We start from the raw sequence: 21,238 nt of genomic DNA on the forward strand, positions 1-21,238 counted from the left end.
TCAGGAACCTTAACCTCGTCATTTTAAAAAATGAGATATCTGTGACCCGGGGTGAACTTGTTGAGTGTAGGTACAGCAGAGGAAACTCTAGACTTGGAAAGTCCCAGCCTTGAGTCCGAGATCCCATCCCTGCACAGACACTGGCCAGTCGGTGTGTGGCCCTGTCTACCTGTGCTCCTACGCTCCAAACGCTGGGATATACCCGCCTTGACCTCAGACGCTGTGCCTTAGTCGGCCTGGCCTCTGGTGATACCTCTCTCTCTCTCTCTCTCTCTCTCTCTCTCTCTCTCTCTCTCTCTCTCTCTCTCTCTCTCTCTCCTCTCTTTCTCTCCCTACTCCCTGTCGACTGTGACCCTCCCACCTCTAGCTACTAAAGCTCCCTATTTTTCTAACTTCCCCACAGTCGTCACCATCTCCTTCGCCACCCCATCCATCCACCCACTTCCAGTAAGCCCTCTGTAGATCTCTCCCTTCCTTCAATCCCACAGCCCCTTGTTGTCACTCCGTGCTATAACCAGTTCCTCAACTCCGAAGGCCCGAAAGGAGGTCACGCGCGCACACTCACACCCACACTACCGAAGCCTCACCCGCTTCAAACCAAGGCACACTGCCCTTTGTTTCGTTTCATGGGCCACTTTCCTTGTCCCTTCCTCGTGATTTCGCTCCGAGCGAATAGGTTTCGGTCTTCCCAGGCTCTGCCAGACCCACACACACCCACTTAGATTTAGAAGGGCCCGGGGTTTGAAACAGGATTTTTTTTTCCCTTGCCCTCCATCCCATCCTCGTCCCTCACCCCACCCCCTTCCCCAGCTTGAGTGCGCTCTGGCCTCTGGGCCAGCTCCTGCAGTAGCCACCCGCCTTGCTCCTCTGCCGCCTCCCCGCTGGGTTCTGTCCCAGGCCGCCACAGCCCCTCTCCAGAGCTTCACTTCCCAGCCCTCATCGTCCCGCGTACCCACGGTCGCCCCAGCACGCTCCCCCCAACCCCCACCCCCAGTGGCCCAAGCGCTGTCCTCTCTCCTTGATCGCCTAGCTCGGCCGCCCGCCCGCCCGCGCGCCACTGTGCACTGGAGTTTGGTGGAATCTCTGCTGACGTCACGTCACTCCGCACACGGAGTCGGAGCGGAGGGAAGAGAGAGGGATGAGAGCGAGGGAGGGGAGAGAGAGTGAGAGACCCAGAGAGAAAGCCGGAGAGCAGCACGCAGAAACTGCCGGCGCCTGCTAGCTTTCGCAGCCCCCCGCGTGGACCCTCTGGGAACTTGGCATCTTCAAGATCCCCGCGGTTCCCCCCAGGCCCGCTCCACGGAGCTGGCTGTGCAGCCGGAGCCTCCGCCGCCCGGCAGTCACCCTGGGAAGCGGTCGGAAGCAGAGACAGCAAGCTCTCTCCAGTAGCGGGTAAGTGGAGGCCCTCTCTCCCACAGAGCTGTGAGATAATGCGAGTCTGGAAATTTGTTCCACTTTGGAGAACCTCCGCCGCGTGTGATTTGTGACTCTCCGGGCTTGTTTCTCCCGAGGTAGCGCAGTTGGCAAACAAATCTTGCAGAGCCCTGCTCCTTTCGTCCTCAATCGCAGACACTAGAACATTCCTGCCCGGCGTTGAAGTCGAGTGGAAGCCAGACACGGCTGGCATTTAAAACGAGGCATCTTCCCTGAAATTTCGATGCCAACAAGACTAAGAGAAATCCTCTGGCTGAGGATTAGCCTACCCAAGATAAAGGGCCGGCTACAAAGTTTCTGCTACTGGAATAGATTAGTCCTTTCCCATCATTACCCATTGGAGAAAAGAGATTCCATCTTAACTGGCAGTTAGTGACCTCTCAGGCCCAAGCGAATTACCTGGGAGCCAGGCCTAGATGCCAAGCCCGCACAATTACTTCGGATTATAAATCCTTTAAATTGATCACCGGTCAGCTCCAATCTTGGACTGCAGGAAATGCATTTTAAACTGATGCAAGGAAGCAACTGTTTTGCAACCGGTAACTAAGTAAAAGCATGCGATTCCAAACCGGGAAACACGGTCTTTTTACTGCAATTTAGTCACCTTCTCTAAGCAACTTAGAAATCAAACTATCCTAAGAAGCTGGGACGTTTTTGTTTTTATTCTGTTATGTAAGAGTGCCGTATTTTATTGAGACAAATTAAAATGGGAGGGGGGCTTTTGAAAACATGAATTACAGTAATAGTCATGCATACATTCTAAAATATTTAACAAAAAAATCTGATATTAAGAGATCTCTGCATCCTTTTCAGACCATTAGTCCAACTAAAGATGTTTTAATCACATAAAGTATCATTTGGAGGCAACTTCACCTAAAATGCACATACCAATAATTTCACAGAAATTAGGTTTGTAACCAAAATGAATTGAGGGTTTGTTTTTTGTTGGTGGGATTAAAAATGAGCACAGTAGTCCAATAATCAAAGTTTAAAGTTTTGTTTTGTTTTGTTTTTAAGTAGCTACTTCACTTATGGAATGTTTTGCTTTGCCTCAACAAAACTACAGTTAAGTTATTGGCCTGCTTTGTCCTGTAAGTCGGGCCTTTTAATGCCCCCAGAAGCATGCATTCCACGGAGCTTTAAAGAAAGCTTGCTCGTGGTAAGACACGGAACTGTGTTAAAGTGGTATCTTAATTTCCTTAAATGATTACCCACTGCAAATTAATTTACTGCCCAATCACACCAATTTAGTTCATTTAAAACATATGTCCTCAAGCTTTGTATTTTTCCACTTTCCGTGAACGGCACTGCTGTAGGATGAGGGAGTCAATCGAAAGGAGTGAAATGGGAAAGGATTTTTAAAGAAAGATTAGAACCACTGTTTCCCTACAATTTTATTCTTGTGTTGCTCATCAGAAATTATTGTTAAAGCAAACTACTGTTTCTTAAGACTTGCCTGTCTGCCTGTCCAGAGTGGTACTGCGCATGCAGTAATTGTTGTGTGGTGTTTTATTAACACAATCACAATATAGACTGGAAGTTGACCCAAACCAGATTGCTTGGTATACACATTCCAACTGGGATGAGGACTTTTGGCTTGAGAGTAACTTCAAATCAGGAAACATCTCCTATCAAAAATGTTGAGATTAGACACCAAATCCCGTGTTGTAATCTGGTGTGGTCTGGCAGTGAAATTTGTCACGTTAGCTGCCTTCTTGATAGGGCAAGTTTGAGTATCAGCAGATAAGACTTGAAGATCTCTCTTTAAAGAAAAAATATTCCTCAGTTATATAGACAGAACCCATTTATAAGACCTGGTCATTATATGGAGCATAAAATTAAAGCCTCGGGACTCATGTGGCTGCGAAATGCATCTCAAAGTCACAAGGACGTGTAGCAAGGAGCTAAGGAACACGTCTTGGTCTTCTTTTTATTCCTTGGGCTGAAGCCTATCCTTTCTTGAAGGTTCTTCCTTCCTATTGCTTTGTTTGGTCTTCAGCACCAAAGCATAGGGGGTACGGAGGAAATGTGTAGTAACTGACTTTACCGTCGCTGATCAGGTCTTTCTCTTCTGTATATTTCAGTCCTTAAAAAAATAAATAAGTAAAACTATTTGCAATTGCCATCTGCAATGCTGTGGCTACTGGCTAATAATGCAGCCAGTTCAGACATTAAAAAAAAAAAAAAAAAAAAAAAAAAAAAAAAGATTATCGAAATGATGATGACATGCAAATTTCTCCCGAAATTATCATAAGTAAACATTTGAAGTCTGGACTAATAAAATCCCATCTGTGTTACTTCATATCGAGTTAGTAGAAAGCTGTGATAATGAATTTTGTAATATCTCCCGAACAGACATCTCAATCAGGGACTAATCCTGTGATTTTACTGCAGAATCGCTAAATCTGGAGCCGCCAAACTGCTACTTCTGGGCCCACGGGTCCACAAGGATCGGCCGAGTCCCCACCCCGGTGCTCACTAGCTGGTGTGGGGGGAACACTGAGTGTGGCTCCCCACTCTTGGATCTCTCTGGCCACTACACCGGGTGGCCCTTCCTCCAGGCAGCTCGACCTTGGCCATAGTCCCCTGGAGCTTGGATTGCTCCAGGAGAGGCTGGGGAGCACGGAAATGCACCTCGGGCCAAAACTAGGCCCACCAGCCTGGCAATGCCGGCTTCCACCTCCAGCCATGGGCTCTAAGAGAAACGGACCCCCGGACCGCAGGCGCACCCTGGTTAGCAAGAGTCAGAAGCCAAGATCCAAGGGGCCTGAGAAACCCACCGCCTTCTTCCCTTTCTTGTCTTGAAAGCAACCACTCCATCTAGCCCCCCCACCGCCACCCACTTCTCTTGGTTTGCCTGTGGCAAAGAAAAGGGGCCGCGTCAAAAGCTTGGCTGTCTGAGCTGCGGTTGGAAATTTGAAAAGGATCTAGCTTGCCTGAGACGGGAAAGGCAGAAACTGGAGGAGCAGCCTCCCCAGTGCTTTGGGCTTGGCGGGCCCCTCCAGAAACGCTTGCCCGGGTCTCCTGTCTCGCTCAGCCGATCGCGTATCTCAGCTCTGCGATCTTAAATCATACTTTAGGGTAAATAAATGGCTGGATGAGTATCTCCAGGGGAAAATGTGGCTAAATATGGAAACACGGCTCTTGGTGGACGAGAGGCCCTAATTCAGCTCGCTTCTGGAGCACCCTTGGCCAAGAGTCCCTTCTTTTCAGAATTACAGAAAACGGAGAAAAAGTTGCTTTGTGGAACCGGGCAAGCTGTTTCTGGCCTTCTGCAAATGTTTGCTGAGCTCAAATTGACTGACACCGTATTGAATGGTGATCTTTCTAAAAAAGAAGTCCATTCTATCCACCCCCAAATTGTGTATAAGCTGAAGGTTTAAGGCCTAGACGTCCTTGAACGTAGTCCCAGCAGCTTCTCCAGAACCCCGCAGTTTTATTTGCCCCCTAACCTCTGGGCCTTTCCCCCTTCAGCTAGGGGTATAAATCCCTCCAGGTAAACATAGGTGGGAGTCTTGGATTCGAAGTTCAGAAGATGCTGCTCGGCTCCAGGAGGCTCTTAGGCCAGAGAAGCATGCCTAAATCCCAGCACTTAGTAGGTGGTTAACAGTTGGAGTTGATCCTGACCTTAGTACAAGTAACAAGCTTTTGAGCCTAGGCTCCTGGCAATCGCCACTTCTCAAAGTCCTTCCTCTCTTCTATTTTGCAGATAACGGGGAATGGAGACCAATTGTCGCAAACTAGTGTCGGCGTGTGTGCAATTAGGTAAGAGGCCACTTCTTCTGCCTGGGTCCCTGGAATGGGAGGCTGCGCCCAGCGAGAGAGGAAAGAAGGCACCGGCTCCGCTGCAACTGGAGTTTTCTCCAGGAGGCCTAAGCAAAAAGGAGATCAGACTAGTACAGGCGCGGCCTTGCCTTCTGGGGGAGGTTTGGGGTCAGGTGAACCAGCGAGAACTGCCCTGACACTCCTCCAGGCTGCCCATCAGGTGGCACAGAGACGACCACCGCCTGCACTGAGTTGCCAGGGGACCAGAGGGCTAGGCATGCGATCCGCCCTTCCTCTAACGGGGTCTTTACTCTCTGTCCCTCTTTCTCCTCCGTCCCGCCTCGCCCCTAAACCCTGGCCCTCACCCGGGGCGCCTTTCCGCCGCCCTTTGGCACTCCCCTGCCACCGCACGTGGGGCGGGCGCACTCGCGGCCCAGGCGTGCAGCCGGCGGCCGTTGAATGTCTCTTCTCCAAAGACTCCGAAATCAAAAAGGTCGAGTTCACGGACTCTCCCGAGAGCCGGAAAGAGGCAGCCAGCAGCAAGCTGTTCCCGCGGCAGCATCCCGGCGCCAATGGTAAGGGGGGGGGAGGGAAGCACAAGCCGCGCGCCGGGCTCCCGCCTCCCGGACTGTAGGCCTCCGGTGAGGCACAGGCAGGCGAAGCTGCCAGGGCCGGTGTCCCCACTGCAGAACTTCGACAATTGGCCTCTGGGTAGAACGCGAAGCAGCCGTCCCAGGGACTTTAATTCCTTTCCACAAATTATACTGCACTCCTGAGACCCAACACCTCTCCCTTTTCTCTCTCCCTGTGGTCTGATCCCCTGCGCACGCCCCAGCCTTACAAGGCCTCTCCATCTGGCGTGCAAAGTGGTCCAACAGCGACCTCTGTCGCTCGCCCGGTCCCACTGCACGCAGCACACCCGGGCCTATCGGATCCCTCAAGCTCACAGCCAGGCCCCCCACCCAGGCCTGTGGGTGCAGAGTTTATCGCGGCAGGCAAACGCTGGAAAGCTGTGTTGAAGGCTCGCTTCAGAGGGTCTGGGTTTGGAAAACAGCCCTGAAGAGCCGGAGACAGCAACTGTGCACAGCACATGAGGGTCGCAGGGGATTGTGAGTGCCTGTCAGCGAGCCCTTGCTGCTGAGCTAGCCGCTAGGCCTTGGACTTAGATAAAGTGTTTCATTGGTTGTCTGGCTTCATTCTGTAGCAGTCAGTAGGTTTGTGCAAAAGGTAAAAAAGTCTCCCACGCACAGCCTCGCCTTGGGGAAATTAGAAGTTGTCACTAGGTAATGCACGTCTGCGTATAAGAGATAGAGAGGCCTTCGTTTGGAATACATGTAGAATCTAATTTAGGGTTTTTTATATTTTCCGGGTTTTCCAGACTCCACAAGTAAGTGCCTAACCTTAGAAGGTTGTTGACCTTTGATTGTATGAGGAGCTAAAACTCCCCACAACCCTCGCCCCTAACCCCTACACACATGAAATGTGTGACAAAGGGGATAATTTGGAACGCCCATCAAGTAAACAAAAGTATTATTAAGAAAAAAAACGAAACAAAAAAACAAAAGCTTTCTGCGCGTATCTGAGGGAAAAACATCATTTGTTGAAATAAAACGCCTAAAACAAGCTGCAGCTTCCCCGCCTGACACTGCACACACACATGGTCGTCCTGCTGGGCCGGTTAAATGCTCACTTGTCCGGGATTAACCCCAAGGGGTTAAATGGGGGCAATGCAGAGATAATGTTGGGTGATTTCTGTCATTAAGATTGTGTTAAATTCTTCTTCTGTTTGATAATAGGTCGTAAAAATAAATTATTAGACCGGAGAATGTTTGAGATATGGTTAAAAATCAAGAGCAGTGATGACTTCCAGGGAAAATGCTTTGTGCAAGCTCGTCTTCTGCCCTGACCAGACTAGGAAAGCTCGGGATCTGACTTCGCAGGGGGCGGGCCGGCTGTGGCTCAGCGAAGGGCAAGTTAAGTCTTGCGGTCTGCGACCCGAGGACTCGACTCCACCCTCAACCTTGATGTAGTTGACCCAACGAAATGTTTTTTTCTGAGGCTAGGTGGCCTGCTTTCCAGCTAGTAGACGCAGGACATTGTCAAGGAGCCCGCTGTGAGATAAGGGTCCTTGTAGGTAGGCAGGGTGCGTCTAAGGGACTACGGAGTTAAGTCTTGGCTGTCAAGTACGCTAGCATTTCGCTTTTAACAATAGAAAGAAGGGGAAAGGAACGTGAAGGGGGAGGGAGAGGCAGAGAGAGAGAGAGAGAGAGAGAGAGAGAGAGAGAGAGAGAGAGAGAGAGAGAGATTACTTGCAGGATGGATTATTTTAGAGAGTGTATGAAAGGTTCCCCCGATATTGCCAAAATGTCTATTTTTTCTACCTTTTGGACTGAAGAGAAAAAATGTTGTCCAAAATGTGTTTAATGGAATTAATTTAAAAGAGGCATGTGATGGTAAGAGATACTGAAGAGCTTGGTTTTACTGTTTTTTAGTGAATTGATAAAATTGTTTTAAAGTCATAGACAAATGATAATGAGCAAAAACCCTTAATAACTGCAAGAAAGTCGCCAGAGTTAAGTGCCTTTTAGGGATTATAAAAAATAATTTACGGAATAAACAAACTTTTGACTGGGATTTGCTTTCTGTACTTTTAAGGTTTCTTTTCTTTAAAAAAAAGAAAGAAAGAAAGAAAGAAAGAAAAAGATGCTTTTAAGTGTCCTGCGGTGACAAAGAAAAGCAATGAAGGCACCCACCTCCTCTCTCTTAAATACCCTCCTCTGTGAGCTCCTTAAGGGAACCAAACTAGGTAGGCTCCTTATACCCACCACCAGGGCTCAAATCTTGAAACTGGCGGTAGTGTAGAGATCAGGAGAGTTAACAGAACCAGGCACCAGGACGGGGACGGGGGGGGGGGGGGGGGGAGGCATTTTGGCCGGTCCTTTAGAAAGAATCAAAGACCAGCTGAAGACTTGGAGCTATGTTTCGTTTTGTTTTGTTTTGTCTTGTTTTGTTTTGTTTTTTTTTTTTTTTTTTTTTTTTTGTTTTGTTTTGTTTTAAAGAACTCTTAAGATGGTCTTGACCTTCAAGAAGAGAGAACACAGTGGAGAGTGTTTGGGAGTCGCTGTTGTAGAGTAGGGCCCAAAAGCCCACAGAGCCGCCGCTTGGCCTCAAAGCCTGTCCAGTTTGCCCGGTGACAGGCGGCCAGTACTTTGCCTGCTTTCCCCCTACCCCGAGACACGCCATTAATTTTTAAATAGCTTTGACAGAATGGCTGGTCTGAAAGTATTCTGGTCGCACCAAGTCCCCGATTTTCCCCGCCTGGGAAGGAAATTTCAAAGTCCCTCCCAATACTCTGGTTCCCCACACATCCCTTGTGTGGCAACTCAATCCCCTTCCGAGGAGGGTGCGGTGAGGGTCAACTCTGGCCCTTGAGTGAGCTCGGTTTCCTTCCTGGGCTCCCATTCACTTGATCAACAAACACTGGCCTGGCGAAGCTCAAATTGTGCGGACTCCTAATTTACCCAAAAAAGCAAATAATCCAGTTTCCTTTCGCCATTAAGAAGCTACTTAAATGGGAGACCTTCTTGCAAAAGCCACTCAAACACTCTTTAGCAAAATGCAAAACGGGGGTGCCTGGGGTAGGGATCTAAGCCCTGAGAAAGGAGGTTGTGTGGAAAAGAGAGATCTTGCCTGTGACTAGGAGGCAAAGTGCAGGTCCTAGCTGAAGGAGACTGGAAGCCTGAAAAAGCAAAGAGATGGGAAAACCGACTGGTGACAGTTCTCTATTTCTTTTCCCCCACTGGACACCTTCTCCACCGCCATTAAACGTGCGGTTTATTGGCAGAAGCTGCCTCTCGGCCCGTGCTTTCCAACCCCCAGTCCTACTGGGAAATTGTACCAGATGTCCAGGTAGTCAGTCCCTGAGGGCCGGTGGCAAGCGTTCTTTGCAGGTGGCGTCCCTCCCAAACGCCTCAATTCTCACTGAAAGTTTCTTAGGTCGCTTAGGCTGTTACTCTGCACAGACTGCAGTTAATATATGCAGCAGTTGCTAGAGCGACTCCGGGGAAAAGGAAATGTATAACGAAAGCTTATTCGTGAGCAGGAATATACTAATGGAACAATCTGATGTCTTCTTAATCCTATGTAAAAAGCTTTGTCGTCTTCCTAATATTGACTGAATGGGTAATTAATGGCTCTTCATCTAGGCGAACACCCTGTAATCCAAGATAGGTAAAAGACAACAGCCCAAGTTAGAAGACAAAAGCCTCGACTGCAGCCACAGGCCCCTCCCCAGGGACTCCCCTGGGAAAGTTTCTTCCCCGTGGAAAGAAGACTGGAGCTGAGGACCAGACCCACCCTTTCTGGCCTTTACTAACCACAGCACTTGACTGTGGGCTCAGCTCTCGACAGGGCAGCTTTTCTCTCTCCAGCTCTTCTCTCTTTCTTCTTAACTTCTTTAAGATGTCCGAGTCTAAAAGCCATCCAAAGACCACCCACTCATCTACCCACAAAAGGTCCCTTAAAATCCTCAATGCTGGACCAGGCTTCTTTTGGATACAGGACAACACTCTCTTCTTTTACAGTGCTTAGAGTCCATTAAGACTAAAGTAGTTGAGGTGGGGAGAATAAAATCCTGGAGCACTCGATAGGGAGTGATGGAGTCAACTCCTTTGTGAGGGTCTGACATGAAGAGCACCCAAGATTCTCCCAGCAGGTTTTGAACAGGCTGACATTTTAATTTAAACCTTTAGAGTAATACATTACTAAGGTTACTACAATGAGGTGGGTTCCTTTTTTTTGTCAGCTGACAGCTTTTAAAATATTATTTCGCTAGGGAAATAAAAGCTTCATCTCAGATTATAGGTGGGTATTTTTGGATTTATGTGATTTATGGTCACCATGGCAACTAATGCCGAATGTTAGCTACCAGCATGTCTAGGAGAGAAAAAACAGAAAGAAGGGAGAGTGAGAGAAATAGGAAAAGGAGGTGAACATGAGCTAGAGAGAGGGGATTGATTTAATCCAATTATTTTTTTAAGTGACTCCAGTTAGCCCCTTTCACCTCCTTCTTTCCAAACCTGGATATCTATATTTATTTTCATTTTTATTCTCTTCTTGTCCTTTCTTTTCTCAGCCTTCCCCTTCTCTCTCTCTCTCTCTCTCTCTCTCTCTCTCTCTCTCTCTCTCTCTCCACTCTTTTCCCCTCTCTTCTCCATACAGCCAAATCACATTTAACTTTACTAATCTTGTGATTCAATACATTAGTGCTTTCTAGAGTGTCTAGCATACCTGCCATGCTCAGGTGCAAGTATGTGAGGGGGCATTAGGGGCTTTTTGGGTTAGTAGTGTCAGCACCTTCCTTCCTCCTAGTTTCTCCCTCTTTTCTCACCAATACCTTCCCAGGTTGTCACCCAAATCCCCATCAAAAGGCTGAGTAATTAGAATAGACTGGAGCTGGTAGGGCAGACACACAGATATGTTTTTTTTGTGGGGCTGCAGTGGGTAGGTGTTAGTTCATCTCTGGCCTTCTGCTACAGAACAGAACTCGCCTCTTTAACAAACCTAAACTTGTTGTGGCATTTAGTGGGGGGGGGGGAACATCCACAGCGAAGTTTTTAATTTGGGAGGAATGGTCACTTTCATGGAGGTAGCGGAGGTGGGGGTGTTGGTGTTTTAAGCCTGGTGTGTGCCCAGGCAACTGAAAGTAGGGATAAGAGGTCACTTCTCTGGGTATGTTGCCAGGACTTCTATGACCTCCATGCCTCACCCCACCCCACACACATACTGCCTATCACATAATGAGTCCTGGCCAGGCCTCAGCCTTGAGCCACCTGGGGTTATGCAACATACACACACACACACACACACACACACACACACACACACACACACACACACACACACACCTTTATGGCCAGACAGCTCAGGGAGACCTGTAATTGAGCCATCTTCCAGGTGAGTTTTGAAGGCAGAATCTTTACAAAATCTGAAGAGTGATTGATTGGGTCCCAGCCCATACTCCACAACTACCACAGGGACTGCCCAGACCTACTGCTCACCTCGATGGTTGGAGAGAGTTTGTTCAGCTAACACTAAACAGTGTGAAATTAAATAAGACTTTAAGACCAGTAATCGGTGGCAAATACCAGCTCAAAACACGCCTGACCCTATGTCACAAATTTCCCTCCTGGAGGGTCTTTCTTTGAAGCAAGAAAACTTAGTTAGGCAACCACTGGTGACTCCTAACACCAGGCATCCTATACAACAGAGTCCAGGCTTCCCTTAGCCCCCTTTTCTTAACCTCGAATAGAAAAGACCTCTGACAATGGCTGAAGTCACCATCATTTCTAGAGTCAATCAAGAAGAATCCACTGGAGTTCGAAGCAGTACCGAACTCACGGGAGGTACGATTTAACTTACAGCTCCTTCTTCATCTATGTCACCTTGTGACCATCTTACAAATCTTAACTAGTTGATTAGAACTCCAAAATTGGCCACTACCATTTAGTCTTTATTGCAAAACATTCCTTGGCCTCCATCACACACCTTCACACCCTACTCTGACCTGAACCCTTTTGGTCCTTGAAAGGCTGACAACATGTCAGCAGAACAGCTTGGCATGCATAAGGCAAGCAGGAGAGGGGTCAGTTGACTGTGAAAAAAATTTTTTGAACATATTTGAATCTGTTGTATGTGTGCTAGTGCTCAAATGCATTTATTCACACCTATCAATGAGGCTGGACTCCGTTTGTACTTTAATCAGCATTCCCTGCGTACTGCATGGATGTCTTTATTCTCTTGATCTCAGTGGTTCCACACAATTTAAATGTTTGTCTATTTAGACTTGGCTGTCGGTGCATCTGTGTCTTTCCAAAATCTCCCATAGTTTGGCACTATGAGGATCCACCACTTACTCTTGGGTTTTCCATTCATTTGGGGGTCTGCTTGAGGCCCTCCCTGTGTGTGTGTGTGTGTGTGTGTGTGTGTGTGTGTGTGTGTGTGTGTGTTTCCATATGTTCTACTACAAGAGTGGAACCACCAGAGCTTAAGTTCAAAGTCTCTGGGATGAGTGAGAGATGACCTTGAAAAATTATATGAACCTTTGCCACTCAGTTTTTCAGAAAAATATGTTTTGAAAAGGGCCTCTAGCCTCAAAAAAAAAAAAAATCATCATCATCATCATCATCATCATCATTGACAACTGTTTTGCCACTCCAGGATTCAGATCTTGAGGTAGAGAAGAGCATGCCCACAAAAGTAGAAAATCTTTAATTCTTTGGTGCAGTGGAGTCTACCATGAAATGAAGCATTATGGGGTATGGCATTGTGATGCCCACATTATGCTGAGGTTTAAAAAGAAGAAACTAGAATATGATTAGTAAATACATTGGGCAGAAAAGATCTGGATTCATATTGACTTAGTTATAGGGCATTGGCTGGCAAGTGCACAGGAGAAAATATTTACTTTACACGTATACTTTATGATCTTGAAGGAATTAGAGGAAATTCAATAAGAAAATGGCTAGAAACATTTAAAACCCTTATTTAAGAGACTTAAGCAAATTAGAGTCTTATCAGATTAAAAACCACTACAGCTGTAAGAACATTGTCTTCAGTGAAACGTTGTGGGGTCTGAGAATGAGATTCGCCCGCCAAATCTCAGGGATAAAACACCCCATTTAAGCACCAGGTAATGAGTAGAATGTAAATTAATTTAACCTTCTTTACCAACAGGCTGCTGGTGTAGTGTGTATAATTTACTGATAAGGTTGCAGCACCTAATACAGTTGGACGTATGAGCCTCAGTAATGCAGGCTTGCCACGAGGACATGTGTTGTGTTGTGAGCAGGTGTGTGTGTGTGTGTGTGTGTGTGTGTGTGTGTGTAGAATGAGCTGAGGGGAATAAAAGGTTAAAACTAAGAACGCTTATGAAGAAATGCCTTCTTCTTAAAGTGGAATGACAGTAGTGTGAAGAGCCTGGAAATAATTCTCATTTGGTTTTTTGGATGGTCTCGAGTGTATTCAAGATGGGAGGAATTGTTGACAGCATTGGGGTGGGGGTAAGGGTAAAAGAGAGACAGATGTTCTAACTATGTCTGTAGCCATCTTCATTTACTCCGTGCCTGGCTAAGTCCCCCAGTTTTGTGAATAAGAGCTAGGAAGGAGTTTGCTGAAGATTCTTTATGCTGGTGTTACAAATCATTGACTATACCATCAAACAAACTATGTACAGGGAAGATAACACTAACTCCACAGAGAAACCATCGAAAATGCAGAAACCCGGGAGGGGAGTAGATGACTTTGTGTTCTTCAGCAGACTTCTGCTGGGGGACAGAACATGTGTGTGTGTGTGTGTGTGTGTGTGTGTGTGTGTGTGTGTGTGTTGCCAGATCTCAAACCCAGAACCTTGTGAGCTCTAACACTGAATGGATCCTTCCCTCCAATCCCACTAAGGACTTAGAAAAATTATTTTTTGAATGTGTTTGAATTTATATCTTTGGAACTTAAATTTCCTTTGAAATAATGCTGCACTGTGCTGATGCCTCCATGGGTGATCTGTTTTGTTTTATACAAATGGAAAAGACTTTGCTTCTCCTAGTCGGGTGGTCATCTAAGCTCCCCCATCCCCCCTTAGTACAAACCTACTGTTTCCTCCTACTTGTGTTTTAATGATTCAAGACAGCCTTGAGCTCCCTAGGAAAAGAAAATGACTGTTAAAAATCATCCTTGAAATTGGTCATTTGGCAACGTTCTTAATTGTATGGAAATTCATTAAGGCATATTTTCTATATAATTAGCTCAAGGTTGTTGATTCTACGGGCTAAAGCCTGGATTTGAATCTGATTGATAATAAAGTAAACAGGAGAGTCGAATTTAAAGCACAGCTCTCTCTGGCTAGGGCGAGCTCAATACAGTGTACAAGGAATTTGAAAGATCTAGGATGTGTCTTAATCAACGTTAAGTAGAATGGATAAGCTTTCGGCATTTCGAAAACGCTGGGTTAGGGTTTCTACTCTATTGTGAGTTTTCTGTCTGGGGACTAATAAGCATTACGGAAGACGTGATTTGAGGCGACTTTTTATTCATGTATAAATCCAGAGTGAACTACCAAGCAGTTGTTCGACTAAAGTCAAGGTAATTTTCTTTTGACGGGTCCATTTTCTTCTTGATTTCTAATTTATTAGCCCGCCTTTCCAAGATTCTGTCTTCTTTGCAATTAAAGTAAAGCTTCATCAGATTAGCGGGACATTAACCTGACAGGCGATTGGAGTGGGGGGCGGAATTAAGATGGGAACGGTCATTTGCTGATGTTTTTAGCACATCTCCTTTCTGTGTTGGCCCACAGTGTGGGGAAACCCTGTCTTGAAGTGGATGTGGTGAGACACAAAAGGAACGAAAGGGGGTGCTTGCTGAGCCTTATACATATGGATCCTGGACTTTTCTTCTTTACCCGACCTTTCCAACTCCAAGCCTCCTTTTTCTCCACCTTTCCGCCCTAACCAAAAGCCGGGTCGCCTTTGGCTTGGCGGGAGCAGAATTCCCAGGAGCGCGCCTGTGTAGACCGAGTGGGCACAGCTAGAAATTAGTTGGGCCTCGCACTGTTGATAGGTGCAGACAGAACCATCCCTCGGCCACGGCTCGGGGCCTCGTGATTGGTGTGTAGCCACGTCACTCCGAGCCAGAGAAGGGTCTGGGAGGAGGCAGAGGCGGGGAGAGCTGGGGAGGGCCGCCGCAGAGTGACGTCTTGCCACCAGGAAGCCCGCCTCTAGTTTTAAGATGTTAGGCCAACAGGGAAGAGCGCAGGAGCAGATCTTGCTTGTCGCTCGCCGGGTTGTCCGGAGCTGAGCTGCAGCGGGGCTCGGCTCCAGCTCAACGGCCCGAGGGGGTGTGCGTGCGCCGCGGAGGGTGTGTTCAGAAGCCCGCGCCGTGGCCGTGGCGGCTGCAGCCGCCGCGGGGGATCTAATATCAGCTACCTGTCCCTGTCACTCTTGACACTTCGCTGTCAAGGCTGCAGCGCGGGGGGCGGGCAGAGCGCACCCGTAGCTATCCTTATTGGAGGGGTATCTGGGGGGAGGGAGGGAGGCAAGAAAAGGGTCTTTGCCCATTCTTGTTTCGCTTTGGATCGTGGAAGTCAGCTCCCTAAAGAGGCTCGCAGCGGTTCACTTCTGCCTACGTCCCTAAGTCTCCGTTGGCCCCCCCGATTTTCGGCTGCCGAACTCTTTTTGGCTGGAGCCTTCCGCTATAGGAGACGAGGGCAGCTTGGCTCGAGGACTCAGCAGGAGTTTGCCTCCCCTGGCTCTACGGTCTCGGCTAACAAGGCGACACTTGGCGCCTAAAGCGCTACCCAGAACCGGGGCTCTACTGAAGATAGTTCTGGACTCGCAGGGCGCTGCACTCCCTCGTCCATGAACTGCATGAAAGGCCCGCTGCCCTTGGAGCACCGAGCAGCCGGGACTAAGCTGTCGGCCGCCTCCTCACCCTTCTGTCACCATCCCCAGGCGTTAGCCATGGCTTCGGTCCTGGCTCCTGGTCAGCCCCGCTCCCTGGACTCCTCCAAACACAGACTGGAGGTGCACACAATCTCCGATACTTCCAGCCCTGAAGCCGCAGGTAAGGCGCCGCGCTGCCCCATGGACACTTGAGCGCAGCCTCGCGGCGCCTCCAAGCCCGCTTGACCCCCGAGGAAGTCGCCCCCTCCTAGGGGAGGCGTGGTGGGAGTGGTCGTTCTGTTAGCTCAACGCAGAACTTCCGGGAGTCTGGATTCTGGTGACCCTATCCATTCCATTCGGTCCCCATCGACTTGGTTCCAGTGGCGCTAGTAATTCCTCACGTGCCACCGCGTCTAGTTTGGTCTTCCTTCAGTTTCTTGGGTCACAAATGCCTCACCATTTCAATTCAAGGACGTTCAGAGGCCGCCTCAACTCTGTCCCTGCTCTTTTGTTGGCTTTTACCACCCGAGAAGATTTACTCCTTTAAAAAGTAGTTCGAAAATCACTTCAGAAAGGCCCCTAGTAAGGAGGCATACCTCCCCACCCCGTGAAAAGCTGGCGAACGTGTATTCCTGCCTGTATCCTAACATCCGCTTTCTTAGACTTCCAAAACCGCCTAGAAATCTGAGGTTTGGGGGAGTTGTCTGTAAAACACGCACATGTGCGTGTCTTAAAAGATTTGTTTCTTACCAGGGGTGTATACTTGTGAGCAAAGGCTATAAAAATGAGTGTACCGCCTCGGTGAGATAAACGTGTAAATAAAACGTGCGGCGCTGGAGGAGGGGAGGAAATGGGGCGCGCACACCCACACTTTCACCGCTCACCCCCCGACACAGAACTTCCTAAGGAATGGAGCCAAAACGTACAGCCCTGTCCCCCGCCAGCAGCCTGGGCTCTTCTCCGCCTCCGTCTCCGCCCCTCGGTCCGGTTGGAAGGTCGCCTTTTGCAGATGGGAATCTGACCGACACTATGTGTGTTTCTTTTTGTTTTACTTTTTCAGAGAAAGATAAAGGCCAGCAGGGAAAGAATGAGGACGTGGGCGCAGAGGACCCGTCCAAGAAGAAGCGACAACGCCGGCAGAGGACTCATTTCACTAGCCAGCAGCTGCAAGAGCTGGAAGCCACTTTCCAGAGAAACCGCTACCCAGACATGTCCACTCGAGAAGAAATCGCCGTGTGGACCAACCTTACGGAAGCCCGAGTCCGGGTAGGAACCAGCAGCCAGTCTGGAAAAATTAGGGGCGAGGGAAGCCTTGCCAAGCTTCAGACCCTACAACTCGGAGTGGGAGTAGAAGTGATGGGTAGAAGGGCGCGGGGTAAGAAGTCTCTTTGCAAGAGGAAAACGCTGAAGGCCACCAGGCGGCTAGCGTGCTAGGGGTTACTTGCTCGGGGTTCCGAGGCAGAGCTGCCTGCCTCGCTAGCTCTCCGCCGGGCCAGCCAGCGCCCTCCCAAGCTGGGCAGCGCGCAGGCATTCCTCAGCAAAGGGCATTGTGTTCCCAGCTTGCAGTCGCCAGACGAGCGCCAATAAAATCCCTCCCCGCCAGGAGCTGTGAACAGGCTCCAACCTGTGCGCCTAGAACAAGAAAACCCTCCAGAAACACGCAAGGGGTTGGTCTCACTGGAGAACCTTCGCGCCTAGACCGGCCCAGCCTTTTCTCCCTTAGCTAGGAAGAGTTGCTCACAAGTCTTTTCCCGGGCGAGTTCTTCAGCTAGTCAGCTTTCTTTCACACTCTACTACCTACTTTTGTAATCCCTGGAAGTAACAACTATTCTGCTAGCGCTTTTAGTAAGAAAGGAGAAGAAAGACGTTTCAATTTGGTTTATTCATCTTCTCGAGGAAGTTCAGCTCCTCGAAGGCTGTGCTCGCACCCCTTTCTTAATTATAGTCATAGATTTAAAAGAGAGCTTACCTTTACTTTGTAGCAAATCTGTCCCTTTATGGACTGGCAAAAAGAAAAAAAGAAAAAAAAATGAGCTTAAATAAATGACCCAGTAGCAGTATCCTGGTTTAACGCCGGTCGGTTGGACTATCCAAGACTGTTAAGATTCTGAAAGAGGAAAACAGAACCCAGCAGAATCCAGAGACCGCTGTTTTAGAAAACACGTTCTGTGTGGATAAAAGAAAGCGGGGGGTGGGGATGGGGGCGAAAAGAAAATACCAGAGAACAATGAAAACAAAAACTAGCGTATTCCCCAAAGCGAAGAGAAGGAAGTCTGTGTAGCACTGAGGCAGGCTAGGATATGCCGGTTGATAAAAGAGCTGGAAAGACCCGGGGAGTGGTTTTAGTTTAACTGGCAGGAGCCAGCTCTCGTGCAGGGGCCCCGTGGTTTTGAGCAAGGTCAGTCTTTCTGTAGCTTTCTTTAGCATCAGAGAACGGATGGGCCTTGCACGTACTCTTCTCGCCTGGGCAAAGTTTAGAAGGCCCGGGATAGAAATGAGAAGGAATTAAAATAAAGAAGCAATTTGTCTTTCGCTGAAATCCCCTGGGAGAGCCCTCCCACCCCATCCGCGTTTCTGCGGCCCTGTTCCTCTACAACCCGCACTCGCTCCAGCTGCCTCCTTCCAGGCGCTTACTTTTTCAGCCAAGTGCGTGACGCTTGCTTTTTATAGCAATCCGGTGCAAAGAGGAAAGGGGGGGGGGGGGAGAGAAAAAAGGAAATCAAGAATGAAAGGAAAAAAGAAAAAAAAGCGGATTAGACGGCTGGGCGCGACGACAGAGATGTGTAATGTGAAACATCACCGGTGTCAGCTCTGGGCTGCTGGGCCAGGCCTCGCTCCAATACACAAAAGCCGCGACTGGCAGGGCCCCTGTGTGGATTGGAAAGGGGGTTGTGGCGGGGCCACGGGACAGGGGTGGGGGACCTGGCCAGTTTGAGTAGCAAGCAAAACCAAAGAACAGCACTGATTCAGTCCTAAGCTGAGTCCTGAAGCTGGCCAGGCTCCGGTGGGAGAAGGGTGGTAGAGATCAAGACCAAGGAAGATGGAGGGCTACAGACAAACTAGTTCGAGATTCCCAATTTATGTACCTAGAATTTAACGAGCAGACGAAGAGGTGGTCTTTTGCCTTTTATTTTGGTTGCTTTGCTAGGGGTGGAAGGTTGTGTCATCCGGATCCCAGGGCGTGGGGGGTGGGGGACCGAGATTGGAGGTACTAGAGAGAAAGAAAGGGAGGGGCTGGCTGTGAGGAGGAGAGTGGATGCTCTCTCAGCTCCCTGGTCCTCACCATTGGATCTGTGGCTTTGGAATGGAAGTTAAGTTTCCAAGGTACGGGTACGGGTCCATGTACTTTACAGTGTTTTTGGAGCCCTAAGAGGGCCTGGAGTATCAAGCGGCTCCCTAGGCCATCAGGCATTCGGTTGAGTTTTTGTGGCTCAGCTCACAGCCCAGGCTCCCAGGCTGGAGCAGGCTACGCCTGCAGAGCCTTACTAAGGCCTTGGACAAGCACCGGTGCTGTTTCGCTATCCCCAGTGGCTTATACGCTGCTCACTGTAGACTGCATGGGCTCGGAGCAGGCAGGGTGTGTGTGTGTGCGTGCATGCTTGCACGCTTCAGTGTGACTCAGGTTGGCTTCTGGTACTTTTTTTTTTGTTGTTGTTGTTAAATAGTTTTGCTACTTTTTAAACTAATTGTCTCTGTGTACTCTGTCTCATCCCTTATCCCCCCACCCCACGCCACCCCCACCTCCCCAGGTTTGGTTCAAGAATCGCCGGGCCAAATGGAGAAAGCGGGAACGCAACCAGCAGGCCGAGTTATGCAAGAACGGCTTCGGGCCACAGTTCAACGGGCTCATGCAACCCTACGACGACATGTACCCCGGCTACTCGTACAACAACTGGGCGGCCAAGGGCCTCACGTCGGCGTCTCTGTCCACCAAGAGCTTCCCTTTCTTCAACTCTATGAACGTCAACCCCCTGTCCTCACAGAGCATGTTTTCCCCACCCAACTCCATCTCATCCATGAGTATGTCGTCCAGCATGGTGCCCTCCGCGGTGACCGGCGTCCCGGGCTCCAGCCTCAACAGCCTGAATAACTTGAACAACCTGAGCAGCCCGTCGCTGAATTCCGCGGTGCCCACGCCCGCCTGTCCTTACGCGCCGCCGACTCCTCCGTACGTTTATAGGGACACATGTAACTCGAGCCTAGCCAGCCTGAGACTGAAAGCAAAGCAACACTCCAGCTTCGGCTACGCCAGCGTGCAGAACCCGGCCTCCAACCTGAGTGCTTGCCAGTATGCAGTCGACCGGCCGGTGTGAACCTCGCCCTCAGCGCGGGGATCCGGAGGACTGTGGGAGTGGGCAGCTCTGCCCCCAGAAAGACTGAGAGTTGTGCTAGAAGGTCGTGCGCACTACGAGAAGGAAGAGAAAAAAGAAAATATATGAGGAACAGAAATCACTGAATTCAAAAAGAAAGCGCCTTTGATTTCAAAGGAACGCCCCTATAAGTGTCTGACATCTTTCGCTAAAAGTATTTCCAACAGTTGGAGGACGCGTACACCAACAAATGCTTGACTGGATATGACATTTTAACATTACTATAAGCTTGTTATTTTTTAAGTTTAGCATTGTTAACATTAAAATGACTGAAAGGATGTATATATATCGAAATGTCAAATTAATTTTATAAAAACAGTTGTTAGTACTATCACAACAGTGTTTTTAAAGGCTAGGCTTTAAAATAAAGCATGTTATACAAAATCGGTTAGGAATTTTCGCTTGCGAGCAAAGGAATGTATATACTAAATGCCACACTGTATGTTTCTAACATATTATTATTATAAAAATGTGTGAATATAAGTTTTAGAGTAGTTTCTCTGGTGGATGCCTTGTTTCTGAAACTGCTATGTACAACCTATTCTGTGTATAACATTTCGTACGATATTATTGTTTTACTTTTCAGCAAATATGAAAAAAATGTGTTTTATTTCTTGGGAGTAAAATATACTGCATACAAATTGGTCTGGATTCTTTCTCCTTTTCTCTGTCACCTGGCCAGGGTGTTTCAGTCACTGCCTCCTAAACAAACCAGTTTTCTCTGCCTGCCTAGTCAAACATGCAAAGCACTCAGCAGAAATATATTCTAGCCATCCATCAGAAACTAAAAGGGAAAAGGAGAAGCACCCGGAAGGCGGGGAAGCTGCAACGTGCTACGTGCCTCTGATGTTTCTTTGGCCTAAATCCATAAGATGCCATTGGGGTTAGAAAATAATACCAGAGAAAGAAGAAAGGTGAGAGAAAATTTGAAGCATGCCAACGAGCTCGGAATGAGTCTGAAGCTGACCTAGTCAGAGGGGGAAAGCACACCTCCAGTAAACACTTCTGGAGAAAGATGTGCGTGTGTACCCATGTACAGTTTATATACACAAACTTCTTGGAAGGGACACATCTATAATAAATTTACAAGGAAACACCTTCGGCTCAAAATATTTAGGCCTCCGCGTTTATCTTTGCGGCTTAAGTAGAGAGATCCTTCATTTATATTATATTACTATTTCCAAGTCCTTTGGAGACATTAAAAGAAACAAAGACCATTTCTAATGACTACAGCCGGTT

At 48.4% G+C, this 21,238-nt stretch overlaps 1 protein-coding gene across 3 annotated transcripts; it reads left to right on the forward strand.

Moving 5' to 3' along the window:
• Window positions 1-1,141: 1,141 nt before the first annotated feature.
• Pitx2 (paired like homeodomain 2) lies at window positions 1,142-21,039 on the forward strand. 3 transcript variants are annotated; one of them, XM_051165569.1, is made up of 5 exons: window positions 1,142-1,392; window positions 5,144-5,199; window positions 5,637-5,774; window positions 16,690-16,895; window positions 19,379-21,039. In XM_051165569.1, the coding sequence occupies exons 2-5, from the start codon at window positions 5,154-5,156 to the stop codon at window positions 19,940-19,942; spliced, it is 954 nt and encodes a 317-aa protein (XP_051021526.1). In that variant the 5' UTR covers window positions 1,142-1,392; window positions 5,144-5,153; the 3' UTR covers window positions 19,943-21,039. The 3 variants fall into 3 exon arrangements, with proteins under 3 accessions (XP_051021526.1, XP_051021527.1, XP_051021525.1); XM_051165570.1 differs by lacking the exon at window positions 5,637-5,774 and having other exon boundaries at window positions 1,146-1,392; window positions 19,379-21,036; XM_051165568.1 differs by lacking the exons at window positions 1,142-1,392; window positions 5,144-5,199; window positions 5,637-5,774 and adding an exon at window positions 15,401-15,810 and having other exon boundaries at window positions 19,379-21,035.
• The last annotated feature ends 199 nt before the right edge of the window (window positions 21,040-21,238 follow it).

Source organism: Acomys russatus, chromosome 23, assembly GCF_903995435.1.
Source record: "Acomys russatus chromosome 23, mAcoRus1.1, whole genome shotgun sequence".
Classification (NCBI taxonomy): Eukaryota; Metazoa; Chordata; class Mammalia; order Rodentia; family Muridae; genus Acomys; species Acomys russatus.